Genomic DNA, 18,837 nt, shown 5'->3' on the forward strand with positions numbered 1-18,837 from the left:
GCCTTGGGGTACGGTGGGGAGTGGGCCATGAGCGGGAAGGGGACCCTTCCCTCACTCCCCTGACGCAGCCTCCAGCGGTCTTGGGCTAATGTCAGCTCTCCCGGAGATGCCTGTCCCCAGCTGTGAGCAGGCACAGCTCGTTAAGGCTCTAATGACCGCTTGCCCCAGAGAGGTGCTGACGACCAAGGAGACGTTTCGCAGACCCAGCACTGGGGAAATGATCCAGAAATTGCAGCCTCAGCCCCTTGGCCATCTGCTGGCACCCCCTGGAGGCCCTAATGGGCCGGTGGCAGGGATTAGGGACCAGGGGAGATGGGCCCAGGGCCTTTAAAGCCAGCGGGGACTTGGCAGCCCCCAGCACTGCAGGACCAGCTGCATTCCGAGGAAGTCAGCAGGCAGGTCTGTGCTGGTGGCCTCTGGGGCAGCCTGGGCCCGGGGCTGCCTGGCTGGGGGGATCCAGGGCGGTTGGACCCCAGGCCCAGGCTCTGCAAGGGGAGAATATGGGCACCTTTCTTGGAGCATTCGGGGATGAGCATGGGGGACCCAGGGCAGGGTGCCTGTCCTCTTGGCTGGCCTCATCCTGCCTGTCCCCCAGGTCTGCGTCCCTCCACCTCTGCCATGGCCCTGTGGGCACGCTTTCTGCCTCTGCTGGCCCTGCTGGCCCTCTGGGGGCCTGAGCCGGCCCCGGCCTTCGTAAACCAGCACCTGTGTGGCTCCCACCTGGTGGAGGCGCTGTACCTGGTGTGCGGGGAGCGCGGCTTCTTCTACACGCCCAAGGCCCGCCGGGAGGTGGAGGACCCTCAGGGTGAGCCCCGCCACCACCCCCTCACCCCGGCACCCCACCCAGGTGTGGGCAGCGATGGGCAGGAAGCTACCACCCCCCAGGAAGTCAGGAGGACCTTTTTAAGAAGGGTCACCTCTGAAAGTAACCGGGTCCCTGTGGTGCAGCCAGAGACCTGGGAGTAAGGACCGTGTCAGGTCCAGGAGGCCAAGTCCCCAGGACATCTCCAAGGGTGGGCATGTCCCTCCCCTCCCACCGCCAGCCCATTTCTCTACCCTCAGAGGATGGCAGCAGCTGCAGGGGACCTTAAAGTAAATCAAGTCTTGACCTGCGGGTCCTGGAGCTGGGGGTCCTGGGGTGCCCCATCCTGGCCACCTGCCTCCCTGCGGTCCCCTGCCCCATCTGTTCCAAGGAGGACACACGAATGGGTCACTGGGGGCAGGGGTGGGCGAGGGCCCAGCAGCAGCAGGGAGTCAGAGAGGGGGGCAGCCCCAGGACTGGCACCTGTGGCACTGCTCAGGCTCCTGCCTTGGCACTGCCCTCAGGCCAGGGAGGCAGCAGGAGAGGGGGCTTCAGGGCCCTGTGCATCCCCACGTGCAGCTTGACCCTCATGGACGGCCCTCCCTCCCCTGCCTCCACTCGCTGAGGCCACCCGGGGCACGGGCGGTGGCACTCCACCCCCTGATGGTGTGGTCCTGTGTCTCTCTCTGTCTGTGCTGCTGCGGGCCCGGCAGTGGGGCAGTTGGAGGCGCTGGCGCAGAAGCGCGGCATCGTGGAGCAGTGCTGCACCAGCATCTGCTCGCTCTACCAGCTGGAGAACTACTGCAACTAGCGCCGTGCGGGCCGCACCCGCCACCGAATAAAGCCCTCACACCAGCCCTGCCGTGTCGTCTGTGTGTCCTGGGCTCCGGCCGGCGCTCTCTGCGAGCCCTCCCAGCTTTCCCCCCCCTCACCGGGGCCCCCAGGGGGCGAGTCCCCGTTGGCCGCCAGCTGACCCCCGCAGAAGGGTTGTGGCGTCTCTGGGAGGCTGGGGGTGGCAGGAGCTAGGAGCCAGTCGGCAGTTGCCCTGGGCTCTTGGGGTCCCCAGGACTTTTCGAGGAGAGGGAATGAGAGTGTTCCAGTGGTTTCTCCCCACCTAGCCCTCCCAGGCTCCATTTTGGGAGCCATTTCTGATGGAGTCCCCGTGGAGGGACGAGGCCGTGGGGAGGGGGCTCCTGCGGGGGTGGGGAACGGAGGAGGGGTGCGAGGCTGCCGAGGCCACCCCCCACAGTGCCGCCTGCCGTCCCCCGCTTTAGATGGGCCAGTCCAGACCCAGCCAGACACGCTGAGGACCCACTCCTGCCCCGGAGGAAGAGAGACAGGCCAGATGGCCGCCCCCCCTCCCCCCGAGTTGAAGGACCACTGTAGGTGCGGGGAGGGGACTTGGAACCCTTCTCCTCGGGTGCCCCGGGACCAGGGCCAGGGTCTCCCCACCGCCCCTGAGCCATCTCCCACCTGTTAGGATGGGCCACTCAGCCAGATTCTTTAAATCACAGACCTGGAGGTCATCCCCAGAAGTGCCTGCAGGTTCTGATGACAATGTCATACTGAGTCTAAGTCTTTGGAGGTCCTGACATGAAGCCTCCTCTCCAGCAACTGCTGAGCATGGGTGGCTCTGTTGGGCACTCGGCCTAGGTGGCCGCCTGAAGGGCAGATGACAGCCTGGGGGCTGCCTGGGCTGGCTGTGTCCTGGGAGGTCAGCAGGTGACCCTAGATACCTCAAGGCCTGGCCAGCCTGCCTGCCACCCAGGCCAAACCAATGTGAGACTTTCCTGAAAGCTCCGCCCAGCCAGGACTCAGGATGCTGGCCTGGGGCTGGCACCTGGGTCTGGCACCTGGGTCTGGTGGCTGCAGACCACTTACAGGCTGGCCTCAGATCCAAGCAGACCCTCCAGCTGCGGGCCCGGCCACGGGAGCAGCCTCCTCCCTGCAGGCCTGAGCTTCCCTCCCAGGCCGCCCCCTCCCTGTGACCGTATCGGCACCCCCCAGAAGATATGTCACCCGCAAGTCCCCAGCAAGCCCCGCCCCCGGAGTGGGGGCCAGGGCCGGGCAGGAGGGTGGACGGCCGGACACTGGACCCGGAAGAGGAGGGAGGAGACGTGGGGCTGAGCAGCAGTCGTCCGTGGGAACGCCCCGCCGGCCCCATTCACACGGGCAGAGCAGGGCGCCCTGCTGGAGCTGAGGTACGTGAGCCTGCCCGCCAGCTGGGCCGGCCGGGCTCAGGCTGCCCCCAAGGCAGCTCCTGGCCCACCTGTTGCCCTGGTCGGCCCTGATGGCCAACAAGGCCCTGAGGGTGATGGGCAGATGCCTCCTGGAGGTGCCGGCGTGCTCCATGGAGGGTGGGAGTTGGAGGTGGAGGGGAGTGGGGGCCCTTTATGGCCCAGGGGCTCGTGGGGTCATCCCAATCTCGGGGGCCTAGAAGTGCGACCAGTGCTGGGGGTACTGGGAGTCTCAGGGGTGTCGTTCAAGGGGCCCCATCTTCTGAGGTGTCCCTCCTGGGACCCTCTGGAGAGGGGAAGGCTACACACCAAGGGACTCAACCGTGGTCAGCCGCACCCTCGGCCCACCCTGCCCACCCTCTCCCTTGCTGAGGCCCACCCCAGCCCTGAGACCAGCACCCTGCTCCCGGGCCTCTTCCACCAGCCCCTCAGCACCCCATCACTGTGGCCTTGAAAGGGTGGGGCGCGTGACAAGCGTCTGCCCAAGGTGACCCGGGGCTCAGGCAGCAGAGGCAGATTGGACAGTCTCCTGACAGCCACCACCCTGCTCTGACACCCACATGCCCCTGCTGGGGATTATGGGCGCTCCAGGAGCCCCAGGTCACACCATGTAAGCCAGGCCCACGGACCTTGCACTGCGGTCAGCGCCCGGGCTCCGCCCCTTCTGGGAATCTGAAAAGCAGCCCTCCAATGTCCCAAGACCCTGTTGTCCTTGGAACCTGGGCTCCACCTACCCATGGGGCTGGCAGTGGTGGTCGGCTGCATCCAGCCCTGCTAGTCACCCTGGTGTTGGGAGCTGGGGGTCCATCTGAGTGTTCCACAGCTGCCAGGTGGTGGCAGCAGAGGTGCCGCTGTTCCCCAAGGCCCCCAAACCCACCCTCACAGCCTCTGCCTGATGTCTGGAGGGCCAGGGCCTCCTAGGGGCGTCACTGAAGGCAGCCCACACTGTCCTGCCCACTGGACCCTCTCTGTTTAGGAGTCCCACCTTTGCACGTGCCGTGTGGGGAGGGACACTGTCCCTGTGGTGCAGGTGCATGGCACGTGCCTCACCCACCCAGGCCTTTCTGCCCAAGCAGCTGCCTCCAGGACAGCTCCCTGGACTGCGTCCGCTCCTGGCACAGACATCCTGGCACCCCGACCTGGTCTTTGGGGCAGTATTTGCCTTTCCTGTCAGCAGCAAATATTTACTGTCCTCACTGTTCTCTGGGCCTGGGAAGACCCTGAGGGGCATGAGAGGTGGGCACAGGGATGCCAAGGTGGATCCCCTGCTCTCAAGGACCTGGTGCTCTGCGGGGTCAGGTCCAGGGAGAGGGGGTGAGCCCAGGACCAAGCGGTTCTTAAAGCTGAATGGCCCTGGGCAGAGTTTGGACCGGCTGATGGCCGCTGTCTGTCTCCAGCCAGGCTGCAAGAAGGGCAGACCCCTGCGGAGTCTGGCCCATGACCCAGATGGGGTCGGCCCCTAGTGCAGGTGGCCTTTTTGGGAGTGGGCACCTGACAAAGCCGGCAATGTGGCCGGGGTGCCCGTTCACACGCGCGACCAGCAGAGGGCACCAAAGCCTCACTTTTGAAGCGCTGGCGGTCTGCGGCCTGCTGCAGAGCGACCGGGGGACTGGCCGCCCTGGACGCTGGAGCGGGAGGTTTAGGAAGGAGGGAAGGTGTCTGGTGATAGTGGGTGTGCAGGTCCAGCCTCAGCCCCTGGGTCCAACCCCCTGCCAGCTTCACCAGCCCAGGCTTCCCAGGGGCTGGGACCCAAGGCAGCAGCTGGACAGATGTCCCAGGTCTCTGACATGCTGAGAAAGTCTCCAGTTAGAGTCTGACCCCCACTCCTGTCCCCTAGAATCACAGAGGCTAATGGCGAGCTGTGTCACAGTCAGTCTGCTGGCCCCTTACTCTGCTCAAAGCCACCTCGGCCACTGGAGCCAGAAGGCTGAGCTTCTGCCCCCATGTGAGGTGGGGTCATTGGGGATGGGGGACCCTGGAGCCCAAGCTGGGTCAGGGCTGGTTTTTTCCCATGTCCACCCTTTGCCCAGTGCCAAGAGCACAGGGTGGCCAATTTCAGAAAGAATGTCTAGGGTAGGGGTGGACAGGGGTCTGGGAACACAGTGGACAGGCGGGACACTGCGGCGTCCATCCCCACCCCCTCCCAATATTGTTTCTGGCCACAGCCGGGGGAACAGCAAGGCAGATTCCTTCGAAAGTGGAGCCACCAGAGGTGGCCTCCCATTGTCCCTGCATGGCCGGTCACGCTGTGCTGGCGCCAGCACCCCCATGCCGGCCCTCCTACCCACCACTGTGTCCTCAGCTCACTCCTTGCTCCTGTGGCCACGTGCCCCCAGCCCACCTCGGCTCAGAATCCCACTTCCTGCCTGTCCTCGACCCCACAGGCCCTGGGGCAGTCTCCCAGTCTCCAAGTCTCCCACAGTGTCCCTGAGGCTGTCCCTGGGAGCTGGGCTTGAGGCCATACTCAAAGGTCACCCCACAACTGCCACTCCCCAAGGCACAGTGAGAGACGGGGTGTTGTGGGTACCTGTGAGCTCAGACTAAGCCAGAGTTGGGGTCCCTCCCGCCAAGGATGAAAGTAGGTCATGTCTCCCCCCCCCCCCCCGAGATGCTCAGAATATCTAATCCCAGGTGGCCGACCCCTGGGCCAAGGTCGCAGGCCGCAGGGGGCTGAGTACCCAGCTCCCCTCTGGGGACCGATGGCCTTTCCCAGCCGTGCCCAACCCTGTGCTTTCCCAGGGATGAAGGTCAGGTCGAAGCTGCCCAGCCTGGGCCCAAGACCCTCGAGCTTCCGGGAGCCCCACCCGCGGCAGCCCCCGCAGACCGGGCTGCTGAGCCATCAGAACCTCGTGGTCCCCACATTCCGCCCGCCTCCCTCTGACCCCTGCCCGGCCCATCTGTGTTTGTGGAAAACAGGCCGGGGCCCCGGCAGCCCTGCCGGCCTGCGGCTGCTCACGCTGAGCCTCAAAGCTCAGCCCTCTGCGTTTCAAGGTCCACCCGCTTCAGACCTTGGTCCCGTTCCAGCCCAGCCTTCCCAGGACCACCCTCCCGCCCCCTGCCCACCGACAAGGTCCACTGCTGTCTGGGATGCTGAGGGACCCTGGGAAACCCACCTACCCTCTCTGGGCCTCGGGGTCCTTGGCATGAGTCAGCCACACACAGGTGGCTCGGCAGGCAGCAAGGCTGGGGCTGGGAGGAGGTGGTCCTGGGGGCCTGGGGTGGGCCGAGGCACCTGAACCCATGACGGTGTTACTGGGCACCTGGCCCTTTATGGTGCCCTCCCTAGGCCCAACCTCCAAGGTCCAAGGAAAGCTTCAAGGGGCAAGGGTGGGGAGGGGAGGGAAGGCGGCTTCCTCCTGTGCCCACTGTGGTCCTTCGATGGCAGTGAGCCCCCTACCTAGGCCCAGCTGTGGGAAAGGAGGAGGTGGAGGCCGGGCTCAGGGCGGGAGGAAGAGCTCGCTGAGAAACAGGCGGAGGGAGGGAGGCCGTGGCACCCCAGCCCAGCTCCAGCTGCGCCCTTAGAGCTCAGAGCAGAGGAGGCAGAAACAGGCAGGTGGGGAGGCTTCCTGGAGGAGGGGTCACATGTCCCCACAGGCACTGTGACCTTGAGAAAGCGGCCCCCCCCTGGCTGCCGCCGCAGGGGTGCAAATGCCACCGTGGGATCGCGGCCACAGCCATGCTCACACAGAATGGGCACTCGGGCCCTTCCCCATGGCTGGGCCTGGGCTGACCCTGGCAGAAAATGAGGGGTGGCTGTGGTCTGCAGGTCTACATGGTGCCGTGTCCTGTGGGCACTGAGAGGTGACTGGCCCTTGCCTCCCCACACGTCCTCGGCATCCCGGGGCCAGCGGAGTGACCACTTGGGCCAGTGCAGGCTGAAGAGTGACGCTGGCAGGCAGGCAGGCTGGTGCCCAGGTCCTGGCTTCTCCGCTCATGGCTGTGTGGCCTTGGGATGGTTATTTACCATCTCTGGGCCTGAGTTTCTCATTTGTCAGAAGGGAATGAGGGACCTGCCTGCCTTGGCTGCTGAGAGGGTGGCATGAGCTGGAGGAGCCCCTTGCGGGCCTGGACCCGGTCTTCAGCTCCGTCCTCTGCAGGACAAGCGTGCTGCATGTCCAGTCTCGCCTCCTCCCCACACAACCAGAGCAGGGGCAGTGAGGGGCACGGCCGCACAGCGGGGGTCGGTCGGCGCTCCCGGGAGCCTGCTTCTTCAGCTCTGTGCTTGTGCCCTAGGCACCCTCCTGCCCACCCGTGCTGGCTCCCGTCCTGCCTGGCCTGCCCACAACGTCTCAAGCCCACAGCCTACCTAAGGCAGCAGGAACGCCAGAGGCACAGGGTCCTCTGCCACAGGGGCCACACGATCCGAGTCTCGGGTGCCAGCCTGTCTGGGGTGGGGGAAGGTGTGAGGGTGGAGCGTGGACTGCAGGCCCCCGCCCAGACTCTGTCCTCTTGCTTCGACATCTCTGCAAGTTGCTTTCTCTCTCCGGGCCTCAGTCTCATGGGGACAGCCCCGTGGGCCAGCCAGAGGAAGCGGATGCTACTCCTTGGGACCCAGCCCGTGTGTGTGTGGGAGGGACCTTGCCAGGGGGCACCAGCTCTCCAGGACAGGAGCCCGGGGTAGGGGAACACAGGCCTCCATACATCTCGTGGGGCCCAAAAATGAGAACAAGGCTGGCGAGGCTCTGGCAGTGGCCTGCGGCGCCACGCCGTGATCTGAGCTCGGCTCCCACGGGCCTGCGGGCCCTTGTGGGGAGGAGCTCCCGCAGCTGTTTGAACACCCAGCCCACCCTTCAAGGGTGCCAGGGAAGAAGACACCCCCAGCCCCTCATGAAGTCTGCAGCCCTAGAGCCTTCCCACAGGCCACCCCCTGCCCCGGCTGGTGTCCCCCTCTGGAAACTCCAGAGTCCTCGCAGGTGGCAAGCTTCACCTGAGCGGTGGAGCAGGCTTTACAGACAGGCTTCCCAGGCTGGCCCGGGCCTGCGGTGCAGCCACTGACCCTCCAGGTTGCTCTTATATGTGGTCCCAGAAAAGGATGTTCCAGTGTCAACGGCTGGGGGAGCCAGGGACAGATATACATTTACATCGAGGAGAGTGTGAAATGGAACCTTTATTAGCGTTTACCCTGTGCCAGGTGCTCTTCCACAGCTTCCTGCACCCACATGTCGAATCCAGGAGGTCAGATGGAAAACAGAGGCTCGGGGGGACTGGCTTGCTCAGGAAGGTAGGCAGAGCCGGACGTGGGCTGGCAGCCTCCAGATCCTCCCTGCCCATTCCTCTACCCTGTCTGAAAGCACCGCCGTGTGAGCTGCACAAAATAGGCCCCTCGGCCCCACCAGGACGGGCTTCCCAGGCCCTCGTGCTGTGGCCTTAGAGCATTTGAGGGGGTGGCCTCGCCCTGCCAGGCTGTCCCGGCAGAGGCGGCCCGGCCATCTGGTATCTGATGGTGCTGGGCTCTGGGGACAAACTAGTGCATTTAAGATGGGGGTTGTGGGTTATTTCCTCCTCTTCTCTCAATCCCAAGCTTTGGTAAAGGACCCTGTAGTTATTGATTTACAGGAAAGCAAAAGGTGCTTTCTGTTGCTGTGGCTGCAACTTTTTCAAGCGGCCACAAGGTGTCAGGCTCGGGCCAGATTTGGAAATTCCTATTCTGCAGGTGGAGCTGGGCGGGCTGAGAACAGGAACTGAGAAAAAGCTTCCACTTACCTGTGCTCCCGTCTCAGGGACCCTGCCTCCAAATGGGGGTCCCAGCATTCTGCCCCAGAACCTCTTAGAAATAGATCCACTTTTATTTTCATGCAAATATACAATGGTACTTCTAAAAGTTCGTGGAAAAATAGAATGAAAAGGTAATATGAATTTTTCCATGAACTTCCTCAAGTACCCTCGTAATACAGTTCCCTCTCTTAGCACAAGCGCGTGCTTCATGAAGGCTTTGCTGATTTAACCTGTGACTCTACGTACCCGCCATGACAAGAACTGCTGGGGGTAGGGACACAGCCAAAGGGAGGAATTCTCTAAGACCCCCCCCCCCCCCCGTAAGGCCAGGACAAAGGCAGATAAGAGCCTCAGACCCAAGAGTAAGAGTGCAAAGTCCACTTGCACCCCAGCACTGCCAAGGGTTCTCTCCCCCGGAGGGCGAAGGAGCCTGGTTGTGCCCTCCAGCACCTTCTCCCTGCTGGGTTGCCCCACGTTGCAGAGCCCACGACCTGTGGGTTGTGCTGCTGTAATTCTAGAAATGACCACCAGGTGTCAGCATGAGGCCGCTTAAGCAGCCAAGTGGAGAAAACCTGGTGCCAGAAGTTTCTGGGGATATACCAATTCTTTCTTGCATGAATGAGGATCCGACCAGGTCCCCAGGATGGGTTGACCCTCTCCCGGGCCTAAGAGACAGCAGAGTAAGGAGGTTTTTGCTGTGTTGTGTCCCTAACCCCTGTCCCCAATTTCTGCACCTTTTGTGGTCCCTCCCATCCATGTCCCCTATAGGCCATGTGTCCCTCCCCATGGAAAACCCATAGAATGTAGTGCTGAGGGTCACAGCCCTCACATCCCAAGTCACTCACCCCCAATGCCTCTAGCCTTTCTTCAGTGGCACCATGGCTGAGCTGCTCCCTGTGGGCCCACCCCACCCTGGTGTCTTTCCCCTGTTCCTCTTCTCCTGCTTAAACACCTTGGGTTCCAAGATTCCGGTGGAACAAAATAGCCCTGGAACTGGAGTGAACTCCTCCTGGTCCAGGCCAGAGAGGGGAATCCAGTCTAGGGCAGAGTTTGAATCAAGACACCGTTTTGGAGGATGGGGGTCTTCACGTTTCCAGGCGTTGGATCTGCAGGATGCGGGCTGCTTCCCTTTTAGCCCTTTAGCTGTCTGTCTCCTCAGTCTGGGGGCACCCCCTTTGGAGGACCTCTCATGGAACCACCTTGTCTGGCTTGGGGTCAGCCCTTCACCCTCCCTAGCCCAATCTGCATTTTGGTAGGTTATAGCCAAGTGTTCCCTTGGCAGTAGTGCCTTGCAACATCTGGGCATCTCGCTGCAGACACAAGCGGACAGCACGTGCTATGGAGCCTCTAAGCCACAGAGCCCTGAAGCAGAGATAGGGCCTGCATAAGCAAGTGACTGCTTCATCCCACAAATTGTGGGCTATTTCATGCCAGCTCCCATCTATGGGCCCCAGACCTGACTTAGGACTATTAACATCCCTGCATCTCTCTCCACCCAAAAGCCTAGTGAGAAGTCCCACCTGCCCTCCTCCTGTGGTGCAGTCTCACTCTGGGGCAGCTGTATCCTGTTTGGGACACCCCTCACCAGATTTGAGTTTCCCTCAAGGCTGACCCTCTTCCCCACTGAAAGTCCCATTCTCCCCACTTGATGCCCTACCCCTCCAGCTAAGAAAGGGAGTGAGGTTGAGGGCTTGAAAGACCAAGGGAGAGGGAAGATTTAAATTCCAACACAAGCTGTTAACCTGAATAAGATAAACACACAGAGAGTGGGTGCCTGGGTGCAGGCATCCAGAGAGGGTGAGGGCTGCTGGCTCCTGGAAGGTGCACATGTATTTGCTTCTTCGTGAGTCTTTGCTCTGCCACCTGCTCCCCCCATAGGCTCAGGGAAGAGGTTTCAAAGCCAAGTCATTGTTAAGTTTATTTTTATTCTTTGGTTTTGTTTTTTCCCCCCATTTTCCAGATGAGTTCTAATCAGGTTGTACTTCTATCTGAGCCCCCCCACCCCAGCTTTGAGTCCATGCATTATTTTGTTTATTTTTTATTTCTCATATTTTGCTCTTATTAATACTGTAGTGAACAACTTTGTGCATAGCATCTTTACTTACTTTTGGATTATTCCATAGGGATGTAATTTTTTAAAAAAATTTTACTTCTCCATATACATTGTAGTTGATTTTCATGCCCCTTACCCGTTCCTCTCTGCCCCCTCCCTGAGTCTGTGCTTTAATTGGTGTATCAGCTGGGCTCAAGAGGCTGTGGGCCCAGCCACTCATCCTCTCCAGGAACGCCTGTGAGTTCCCATTGCCTGCTTCCTGCCACTTGCAGCAGTATCCTTAGTGTCTAGCATCACACATATGAGGGCACTTCAAAAAGTTTTTGGAAAAAATGAGATTAAAAGATAATATGAATTTTTCCATGAACTTTTTGAAAACCCCCCCCCCCATAGAGTGTAGGGGGTCAGATCAGATATGACTAGTGAAGGAAAAAAACTCCCAGCTGAGTCTCCTGCCCATGGAATGTGGAAGAACATGACCGAATCATGCCACAGCTGCACTGGGGACATCTAAAAAAACAAATTTTCTGCTCATTCTTGAACCCTGCTTATTTCCTTTTAGTCCCCACCCCCATTTTACCGGTGCCACGCCCACCGACATTCCAGGGTATCAAGTAACTGCCAAGTGTCACTCTAGTGAAGTCCCACCCACTCCCCACCTCCTCCACACAGCCCCCACCTCCATAGCTGGCAGGGCTTGCTTCCGGCTTATGCCCACACCCACACACGTCTTTTTGCCAGGTCAGGGGCGGGCCAAACCTCCACCCCCTAATGTACCGTGCCCTGGTGTAGGAGAGTGTCACAGCCAGCCACCCTAGTGGCCTCACCACTACTGACTTGGTGCAAAGCTTCCCAAATTTGGAGACGCTCGGGGAAAGGCGTGGAGGGGACGAGGAGGTGAGGGACAAAGCCTAACTTCAGTTGGCATTTGAGCAGGTGCCGAGCTCAGTGGTGGAGAGGCTATTCTGCTTCTAGGGGCCCCATTATCATGCACAGTCTAAAAGTGCCCTTCATCGTCTCTCCAGCCTCAGCCTCGTCCCCCTCCACCTCCACGCCGATCCGGCCAGAGGGTCTGGGCACCACAGCCAGAGCACCCCCTGCTTTGGCGTCGACTGCTAATATTGGCCCAGCCAGCGGATCATCGTCCGGGCAGGTTCGACAGAGAGCCTTGGGAACCAGAGACTCCCCGGTCCTCTTGATCCACCGTCCAGGAGCTGCGGGGACTACACAGCGTGTCAAGTACAGGTAACTGGGCTTCTCTCTGAGTGTGTGAGAAAAGCTGCATTTGGGGGATTCAGGCATGGGTAGGCTGGGGGCTCAGGACAGCTGCCAGGATCCTGGCTTCTGAGGGAGAGGGAAATCTTTGCTGCCGGAGGGTCCAGGCAAGCTTCCCAAGAGTAGCCTCCACTTTGGAGGGGACAGGAAGGACAGCTGGGGAGCGGATTCTTCTATAGGGCTGCACAAAGCCTCAGAGGCTTTTGCAAGGAAAATAGGTTTTCCATTACTAATCTGCTAGACAAAATGGGTGGGGCGGGGGCAGAGGCTGGAGGGTAGAGCTGCTCTTCCCAGCAGGCATGAACAGCTGTTTTTGCAAATGCAAAAGGGTTTTTTGTACGTGTGAGAACTTTCCCCTTGCTGCACCCCCTCCCTCATCCCCAAAACAAACAGGAGACTGTGCAGAGGGGACAGGTGCCCGAGATTCTAGAGCAGGGGGGATTTTTTCTTTCTTTCTTTTTTTTTTTTTTATACCATTTTGAGTGTAAAGCTTCCCTCTGTCCCCGCTGCCTACATCTCCACCACCAAGAAACTGGGAAGGAGAGTGAAAGGGCCTTGAAAAGACAAAGCCCCTCAATATTCCACAGCAGCGTTTTTAAGAAGCAAAGCTTCTCTCTCTCCGACGTGTGCCTGGTTCCCTCCAGCACCCTCCCAGCCTCCCGTGCAGACAGACGTGAGCTCTGGGGCAGGCAGCTTTCCTGGGGGCTTGTCCATTTGCATGTGAAGTTTTTCTCTCCTGTGATCCCACTCCTCAGTCTACCCAGTGTGGTGTTTGTGGGGAGGGGGCTCCTTTCCCTGGAGAAGCCCCACCACCCACTCCCTCGCTGCCTTCTCTATGCCAGGCTGTGCCCTTTGTTTTTTGCCCCCACCCCAGGTGGGAGTGCTGGTGAGTAGAGGGAGAGAATTTCCTATTTTGTGCTGTGACGACTCAAGGAACGCTGGCTGTGTGCAGCCCCCCCCCCCAGCCCCCACCAGTGCCCAGGCAGAATCCACCCCAGCCAGGAAAAGGGCAGCCCTGCAGCAGAAGGGCCTCCTGCCTCTCCATGGGCAGGCTCTCAGGCTTGGTGCTGGGGAGCCCAGTTCCAGGTGAACTTCCCCCATTTTCTCCCCCTTGTACTTTGAAAAAGGGAGAGCTTGGCAGCTGGAGCGGCAGGGAGGGAGATGGGGCCCTGATCCTGACAAGGTGACTGCAGGCCTCCCCACTGAGCAGCCAGGGGAGGGTGAGGGGATGGGGCTCTTGCTTGTTGGGGGGGCATTTGTTTTTAAAAGACAACACCTCAGGAACACCTTTTTGCTTCTCCCCAGGGGCCGAAGAGTCACTGCTGAGCTCGTGAGAGAGGAGGTGGCTTCCAGCCCCCAGCCCCGGGGTCCTCCAGCTCAGCCCCCTGCTCAGCCTGTGCCGCAGCCTGAGCCCCAGCAGTCCAGAGCGGCCCGAGAACCCAGCCCCGAAGTGAGCTGCTGTGGCCTGTGCCCCAGGCGATCCCCACGCGTACAGAACTGAGGGCAGCAGCCAGCCCAGCCCAGCCCAGCACCAGCCCCAGAGAGGTGAGTGTCTCTGGCATCCGGACCCGGTGGAGTTGCCTGCTGGTGCAGCTCTCCATGTGTCCGGCTCTGTGCAGGGGTCTCGGAGCCCTCACGAAGATCTGGAGCCCCCAAGCACAGATTTGGATCTCCCCCCTTTTACAGAAGGGCTGGGGAGATATTCAGAGTCACACAGCTGGTCTCTGGAGTTTAGGGGGTCAGCTCCAGGTGCCTCTCTCTTGAGGTGGGGGGGGTTCCGGTGCGGCAGCTAAAGATCCCTGCAGTCTCTGCAGCATCCAAGGTCCTCGGAGGGGAGCTCCTGGGAGAGGCAAAAGGACAAGAGGCAGGGGGCAGAGGAAGATTGCAGGCGGTCCGGGGGGGACAGTGGGGACAACATGAGGACAGAATTTGAGGAGAGGGAAGAGGGAAAAACTCCTCGTTGGGGAGCAATCGGAGATGGAGAAGAGCTGGGCTCAGCTAGGGGATGTGAGGCCCAGCCTCTCCCTGCCCCGGCTGCCAGGCTGTGGGGCCTCGCACCAGTGGCTTCCCCTCTCTGTGTCTGTCCCCGTTTGTCAAAGCGGGCAACAGTCTCAGCCCTCCCGGCTGTCCAGAGTCGTGGAAAGCAAATGAGATAATGACCAGAGAGATTTCTGAGCATGAGGGGCCTCACAAGTGCCGGTGTCACTACTCCATTGTGTTTGGAGGCCGGAGGAGGAGGCTTCCTGTGCATGCATGGGGGTGGGGGGTGGTTAGAAAGGCCCCTGGCTGGCCGGAGCCGCCTCTGACTCTGCTGGAGCAGCTTGGAAGTGGTGGCGGCATTGGGTCACTGGTCAGGTACTGGGGTGTGGGGAACAGGCTGTGGGGGTTGGGGAGCACGGGAGGTGGGGGGCGCGTGGGTCTGTGTCCTTGTGCCTGACCCACGAGTGACAGGTCTCCCTCCAGGACCTGCAGGGAGGGACCCAGCAGGTGACCCCCTTCCAGGCCTGTCTGCCCATCCCAGAGAGAAGCCAAGAACTTTCTTTTACAAGTGTCTTTAGCTCAGACACTCATAAGATAGTAGCATGCTGGTGCAGCCTTGTCCTTCCGGAGCACACCAGCCTGGCCATTCCCCGGTGTCCCCCACCCTGACCCATACGTACTTCTGGCTTTTGCTTTATTGTCCGTTTGTGCTGTTGGGTGTTGGCGGTTCCGGTTCAGGGCGTCTGTCCCTGGCTTCCCAGGCTGGCCGGGCTGAGGCTGGTTGGGCACGTCCCTCCTAGAGCTGAGAGGAGTGCACAGTTGTGCCTCAGGCGGGCACCCTGTGGGGGGTGAGAGAGGGGCACTCAGGGGACCCTCAGAGAACAAGCTGGGTTTGTAAAACACTGGGCTTGGTCCCAGGGAGGGGGGAGCAGCCAGCTCAGAGCCAGGGCTGGGGAGGAGTGTGAAAGGCCCCCTGCAGGCGAGAGGGAATGAGGGGAGCCGGGCGGTGCAGGAGGACGGGGGCTGCAGGCCGGGCACGGGCCAGGCTGGGGGTGAGTCCAGGTCTTTGAGAGGACTCTAATTCTCTTGGGAATTTGGGTTTGCTAGTCCGGAGAGGAGACCAGCACTGCCGCGGTGCTAGGGCGGTGCTGGGGCAGGGCTGGGGGGAGGGCGCTGCTCGGGGCTAAAGTTCCCACCAGCCAAGCTCTGGGCAGGAGAAGACCCCAGCCCCATGACATCCTGGGACACTGGTCGAACCCTTCTTACCTTGGGAGACCAGAAATAGGGAGTAAAGAGAGGGCCTATGAGGGAGAACCTGCCCGCTGGTCCTGGCTGGGGGCGCGGCCGGCGCTTTATGAGCCCCAGGGTGACCCGGATCTGCCCCAGCTCCAGCCTGCCCCCTTAGCCACACTTTTGACTAAATAAGGCGAGGGCTCAGCAGGCAGCCCTGTGTGTGCGTGCGGGGAACGTGTGTGCCCCCGCCCGCCCTGGTAGGGCCCCTGTGATGGCTGGGCTGTGGGCATCCCAAGGTGACCTCAGCCTTCTTCCTACCTTGCAAACTCCAGGCCTGCCTCTCCAAGCACGGGCGGTGGCTCCTCCAGGGCAGGCACCTCTGCGGGGCAGAAAGCAGGAAAGGGGCCCCCAAACGGGCCACTGGTGTAGTTGTCCCCCAGGTATCCCCAGCGAGGGGGAAAGCCCACGACTCGGAAGCGGGGCTCTCACCCCAGCACCCTGCCCATCCCCGGCCTGGGAAGCAGGCCTGGACAAAAGGTGGAGAACCCAGAGCTGGGCCGAGGGCAGCCCTTGGGACTGTGTGTCCACAGCAGAGACCCTCGGCGAGAATTTCACAACTCCTCGGGTCTCCAAGAGACCTGGGGCCACAGACAGGCACTTTTTAAATGCTCCTCACCCCCAAATGTACAAGTCACCCTGAAGTGGGCAACAGCATGAACACACCAAAGCGTCTCCGCCGGAGGCTCCCTCCCTCCTCCAGGCTAACCCGACAGGCCCGACCGCCAGGGACGCGGGAGACTGCAGAGGCTGGCGGAAAGGGAAGGGGGGCAGCGATGGGTGGGGGGAGACAGGCCAGATGTTCTTGGAATGGGACACGGGGTGATTGATGCGGACTGGAATTTGAAAGGGGAACATTCCCCACGTGCCTTATGCTCTGGGTGGAAAATGGGCTGTTTTTCATTGGGGGCGGAGAGGGGGGGTCTCTCCCTGTCTTGCCAAGCTAGTGTGAAGGAGATGCTTCCACCCTGCCCGGGTCCCCACACCTGTCCAGTGGCATTAACCCCTGCCTCTCCAGAGTGCCAGCCTTGGCGCTGCACCCCCTCCAGCCTGGGTCTCTCTGTGGGGTGACAGTGGGAACAAGCACGCCGCCCACGTACTCGCCCCGGGGTCCCCACCACTCCGCCGCCCCCCCCCCCCGGCAGCGCCCCCTCTCCGGAAGACCCCCACCCCTCAGGTCCCTCTGGGGCCGCTGTCCCCCACCCCCAGCACTGCCCGGCGCTGAGGGTGACCTTGCCTGTGCCGGCAGCGCTGCGCGCGCCTGCGTGCGTGCTCAGTGTTTGCCTTTAAGGAACTGGACTTTCCCCAGCCCGGGTGGGGAGGCTTTTCGTAAAGATTCTCTCGGAGAAAAGGAAAGGAGACCCGCGGCACCCCAGCCACCGCGCAGTCCGGACCCCCTTTCTCTCCTCCCGCCCCCCGTTTCTCGCCTTTTCTCCCGTTTCCTCTCCTCTCTCGCATTACCGAAACGAAGTTGGTTTCACCTTTCTTTGGGGGCTGGCGAAGGCCCGAACGGCGCTCGCGGGGCGCCCGGGCGGCCGGGGGGGATGGCCACCAGGGGTGCTCCGGGTCCCCAAGCCAAGCCGGGGACGAGCCTGCCCCCGGCGGCGGCCCGGACGCGGCTTCGCCTAGGCTCGCAGCGCGGAAGCGCGTGGGGCGCGGCGGCGGCGGCCGAGCGGGGAGCCGAGAGCCCCGGGAAGCAGCGCCCGGGAAGCCGCGCCCGGCCCGGCGCGGGCTCCGCCGCACGCGCGCTCTGCTCGGCGGGAGGCGACAGGACGCGCCGCGCGGCCCTGCCCGGGGCGCGCACACCGGGCGCCCGCGCTACCTGCCCGCGCCGCCGCGCCCTGGCCCCAGGGAGGGCGCGGGCGCTGCGCGCTAGGTCCCCGCGGCGCGCGCCTTCCCGCCCGGCCTCTCCAACGCGGCCCTCGATCCCCGGGGCCACCCGTCCGAACACCTCACCGGCCTCCCCCAAACGCGGGCGTCGCTGTTTCTGCGATCCCCGAGTTTAAGCATTGCTCCCCTGCTCCCCCAGACACGTTCGGCGGGTCTACAGGTCGCACATGTGCTTGGACATGAATTTCGGGGGACTTCAAAACTCCTCAAGCCCCTGCTGGCTTCCCCCGATTTTCACTACGTGACCCGGGTTCCCAAATTTGTTTTTTTCCCCGGGCTCTTAACAGTTTTAGGTGCACCCGCCACCCTCCGGGTCCTACCGACTTACAGACAACCCCAACCCGGGTTTCCTGAAATTTAAACCATGAGCCCCCGGTCCTGCGGTCGTGCCGACCAGTTTCTCTGGCTCCCCAGAATGTGCGGAGTTTTTCTGGCATTGACGCATTGTTCTCAAAACGAGTCAGCTTTTTCCCTGTGTCCCCATAATTGTAGATGTTAACGCCAGGGTCTCCTACGCTTACTGTCCCTGTTCTGACTCCCCCATTCGCCTGGGTCGCCACAGTTGGGGACACCCTCCACGGAGTTCCACAGATCTGTTGGCATCGATCAGGGTTTCTTAAATTTTACTCCTCGTGGAATGCCAGCTCTCCACAACACACGGAGCAGCCTTCCTGGAACTCTCAAAGTCTGTACGTGGTTTTCTATGCTTTTCCCAAATTTAGGCATTACACCCAAAGCACACAGAGCCCTTTTTCTGAATCGTAAGCAATCTGCATTCTGATTTCCTGAGTCCCGTAAAATTGAGAGAATGAGTTCTCCAATTATCCCCAAAACTCATTGAGCAATTGTGTGTGTGTGTGTGTGTGTGTGGGCCACAAATTTCCGGGGGCTCTTCAAGCTTCCTGGCCACTAATCAGACTTAAAATTTAGACACTGTTACCCAGCCCCTCCAGCACTCTGAGCAATTACCCAAGGTGTGCTCAAGTGTGACTGAGAATTTTCTAGGCTCTCCCCAAATCACACATGATTTCCCAGGTCCCTTTGGGTCACACCACACACAAAACGAACCCTTGGCAGAACCTATTTCTCATTATACCGGGCTTCATTGAGTGCCCCCAATCCTCAGACATTCTGAGCATTTTCTCTGCATCACAACATTCTGAATACTACGATTCCCTGGGCCCCACTAGCTTACTGACAAGAATCCAAGTTTTCTAAAATTCAGACACCTATCCCAAATCCGAATTCCAGGACCACACTGGACCTTTTTCCTGATCCTTCATATTCGGACACGCGAGGCTCCCTCAAATATCAGGCAATGCCCTACAAGCCCCGCAAACACATGCAGTACTACACTTGGGTCAAAGAAAGGCACCGATTTCTTGGGCCCCAAAGCAACCCATGCACCCACAGAGTCACCCCAAATCTGAGCAATGTTTTCTGCAAACACACTGCACACTGCCTGTAGATCACAAAATTTGGACATTGGTTCTCCAAGCCCTGTGACCAAGAAACTCCTAATCTCTTTTCCCTAAAACTTAGCTATTGACCCTCACATCCTCCAAGGACTCCGAGCAACTTCCCTGGGTCCTGAC

The 18,837-nt window shown here is 60.9% G+C and overlaps 1 protein-coding gene across 1 annotated transcript; it reads left to right on the forward strand.

The window, feature by feature from the left end:
- Nucleotides 1–618: 618 nt before the first annotated feature.
- On the forward strand, nucleotides 619–13,583 carry INS (insulin). The gene is made up of 3 exons (XM_063092472.1): nucleotides 619–805; nucleotides 11,833–12,052; nucleotides 13,388–13,583. The coding sequence occupies exons 1-3, from the start codon at nucleotides 619–621 to the stop codon at nucleotides 13,581–13,583; spliced, it is 603 nt and encodes a 200-aa protein (XP_062948542.1).
- Nucleotides 13,584–18,837: the final 5,254 nt, after the last annotated feature.

This window comes from Cynocephalus volans, chromosome 4 (genome assembly GCF_027409185.1).
Source record: "Cynocephalus volans isolate mCynVol1 chromosome 4, mCynVol1.pri, whole genome shotgun sequence".
NCBI lineage: Eukaryota > Metazoa > Chordata > Mammalia > Dermoptera > Cynocephalidae > Cynocephalus > Cynocephalus volans.

Excerpts from the sequence above, each read along its gene's own strand:
- INS (XM_063092472.1), top strand. The coding sequence starts at position 619 with ATGGCCCTGTGGGCACGCTTTCTGCCTCTGCTGGCCCTGCTGGCCCTC. Across the intron at positions 806-11,832 it reads GGAGGTGGAGGACCCTCAGG|CCTCAGCCTCGTCCCCCTCC; the intron begins GTGAGCCCCGCC and ends TCGTCTCTCCAG. Across the intron at positions 12,053-13,387 it reads ACACAGCGTGTCAAGTACAG|GGGCCGAAGAGTCACTGCTG; the intron begins GTAACTGGGCTT and ends GCTTCTCCCCAG.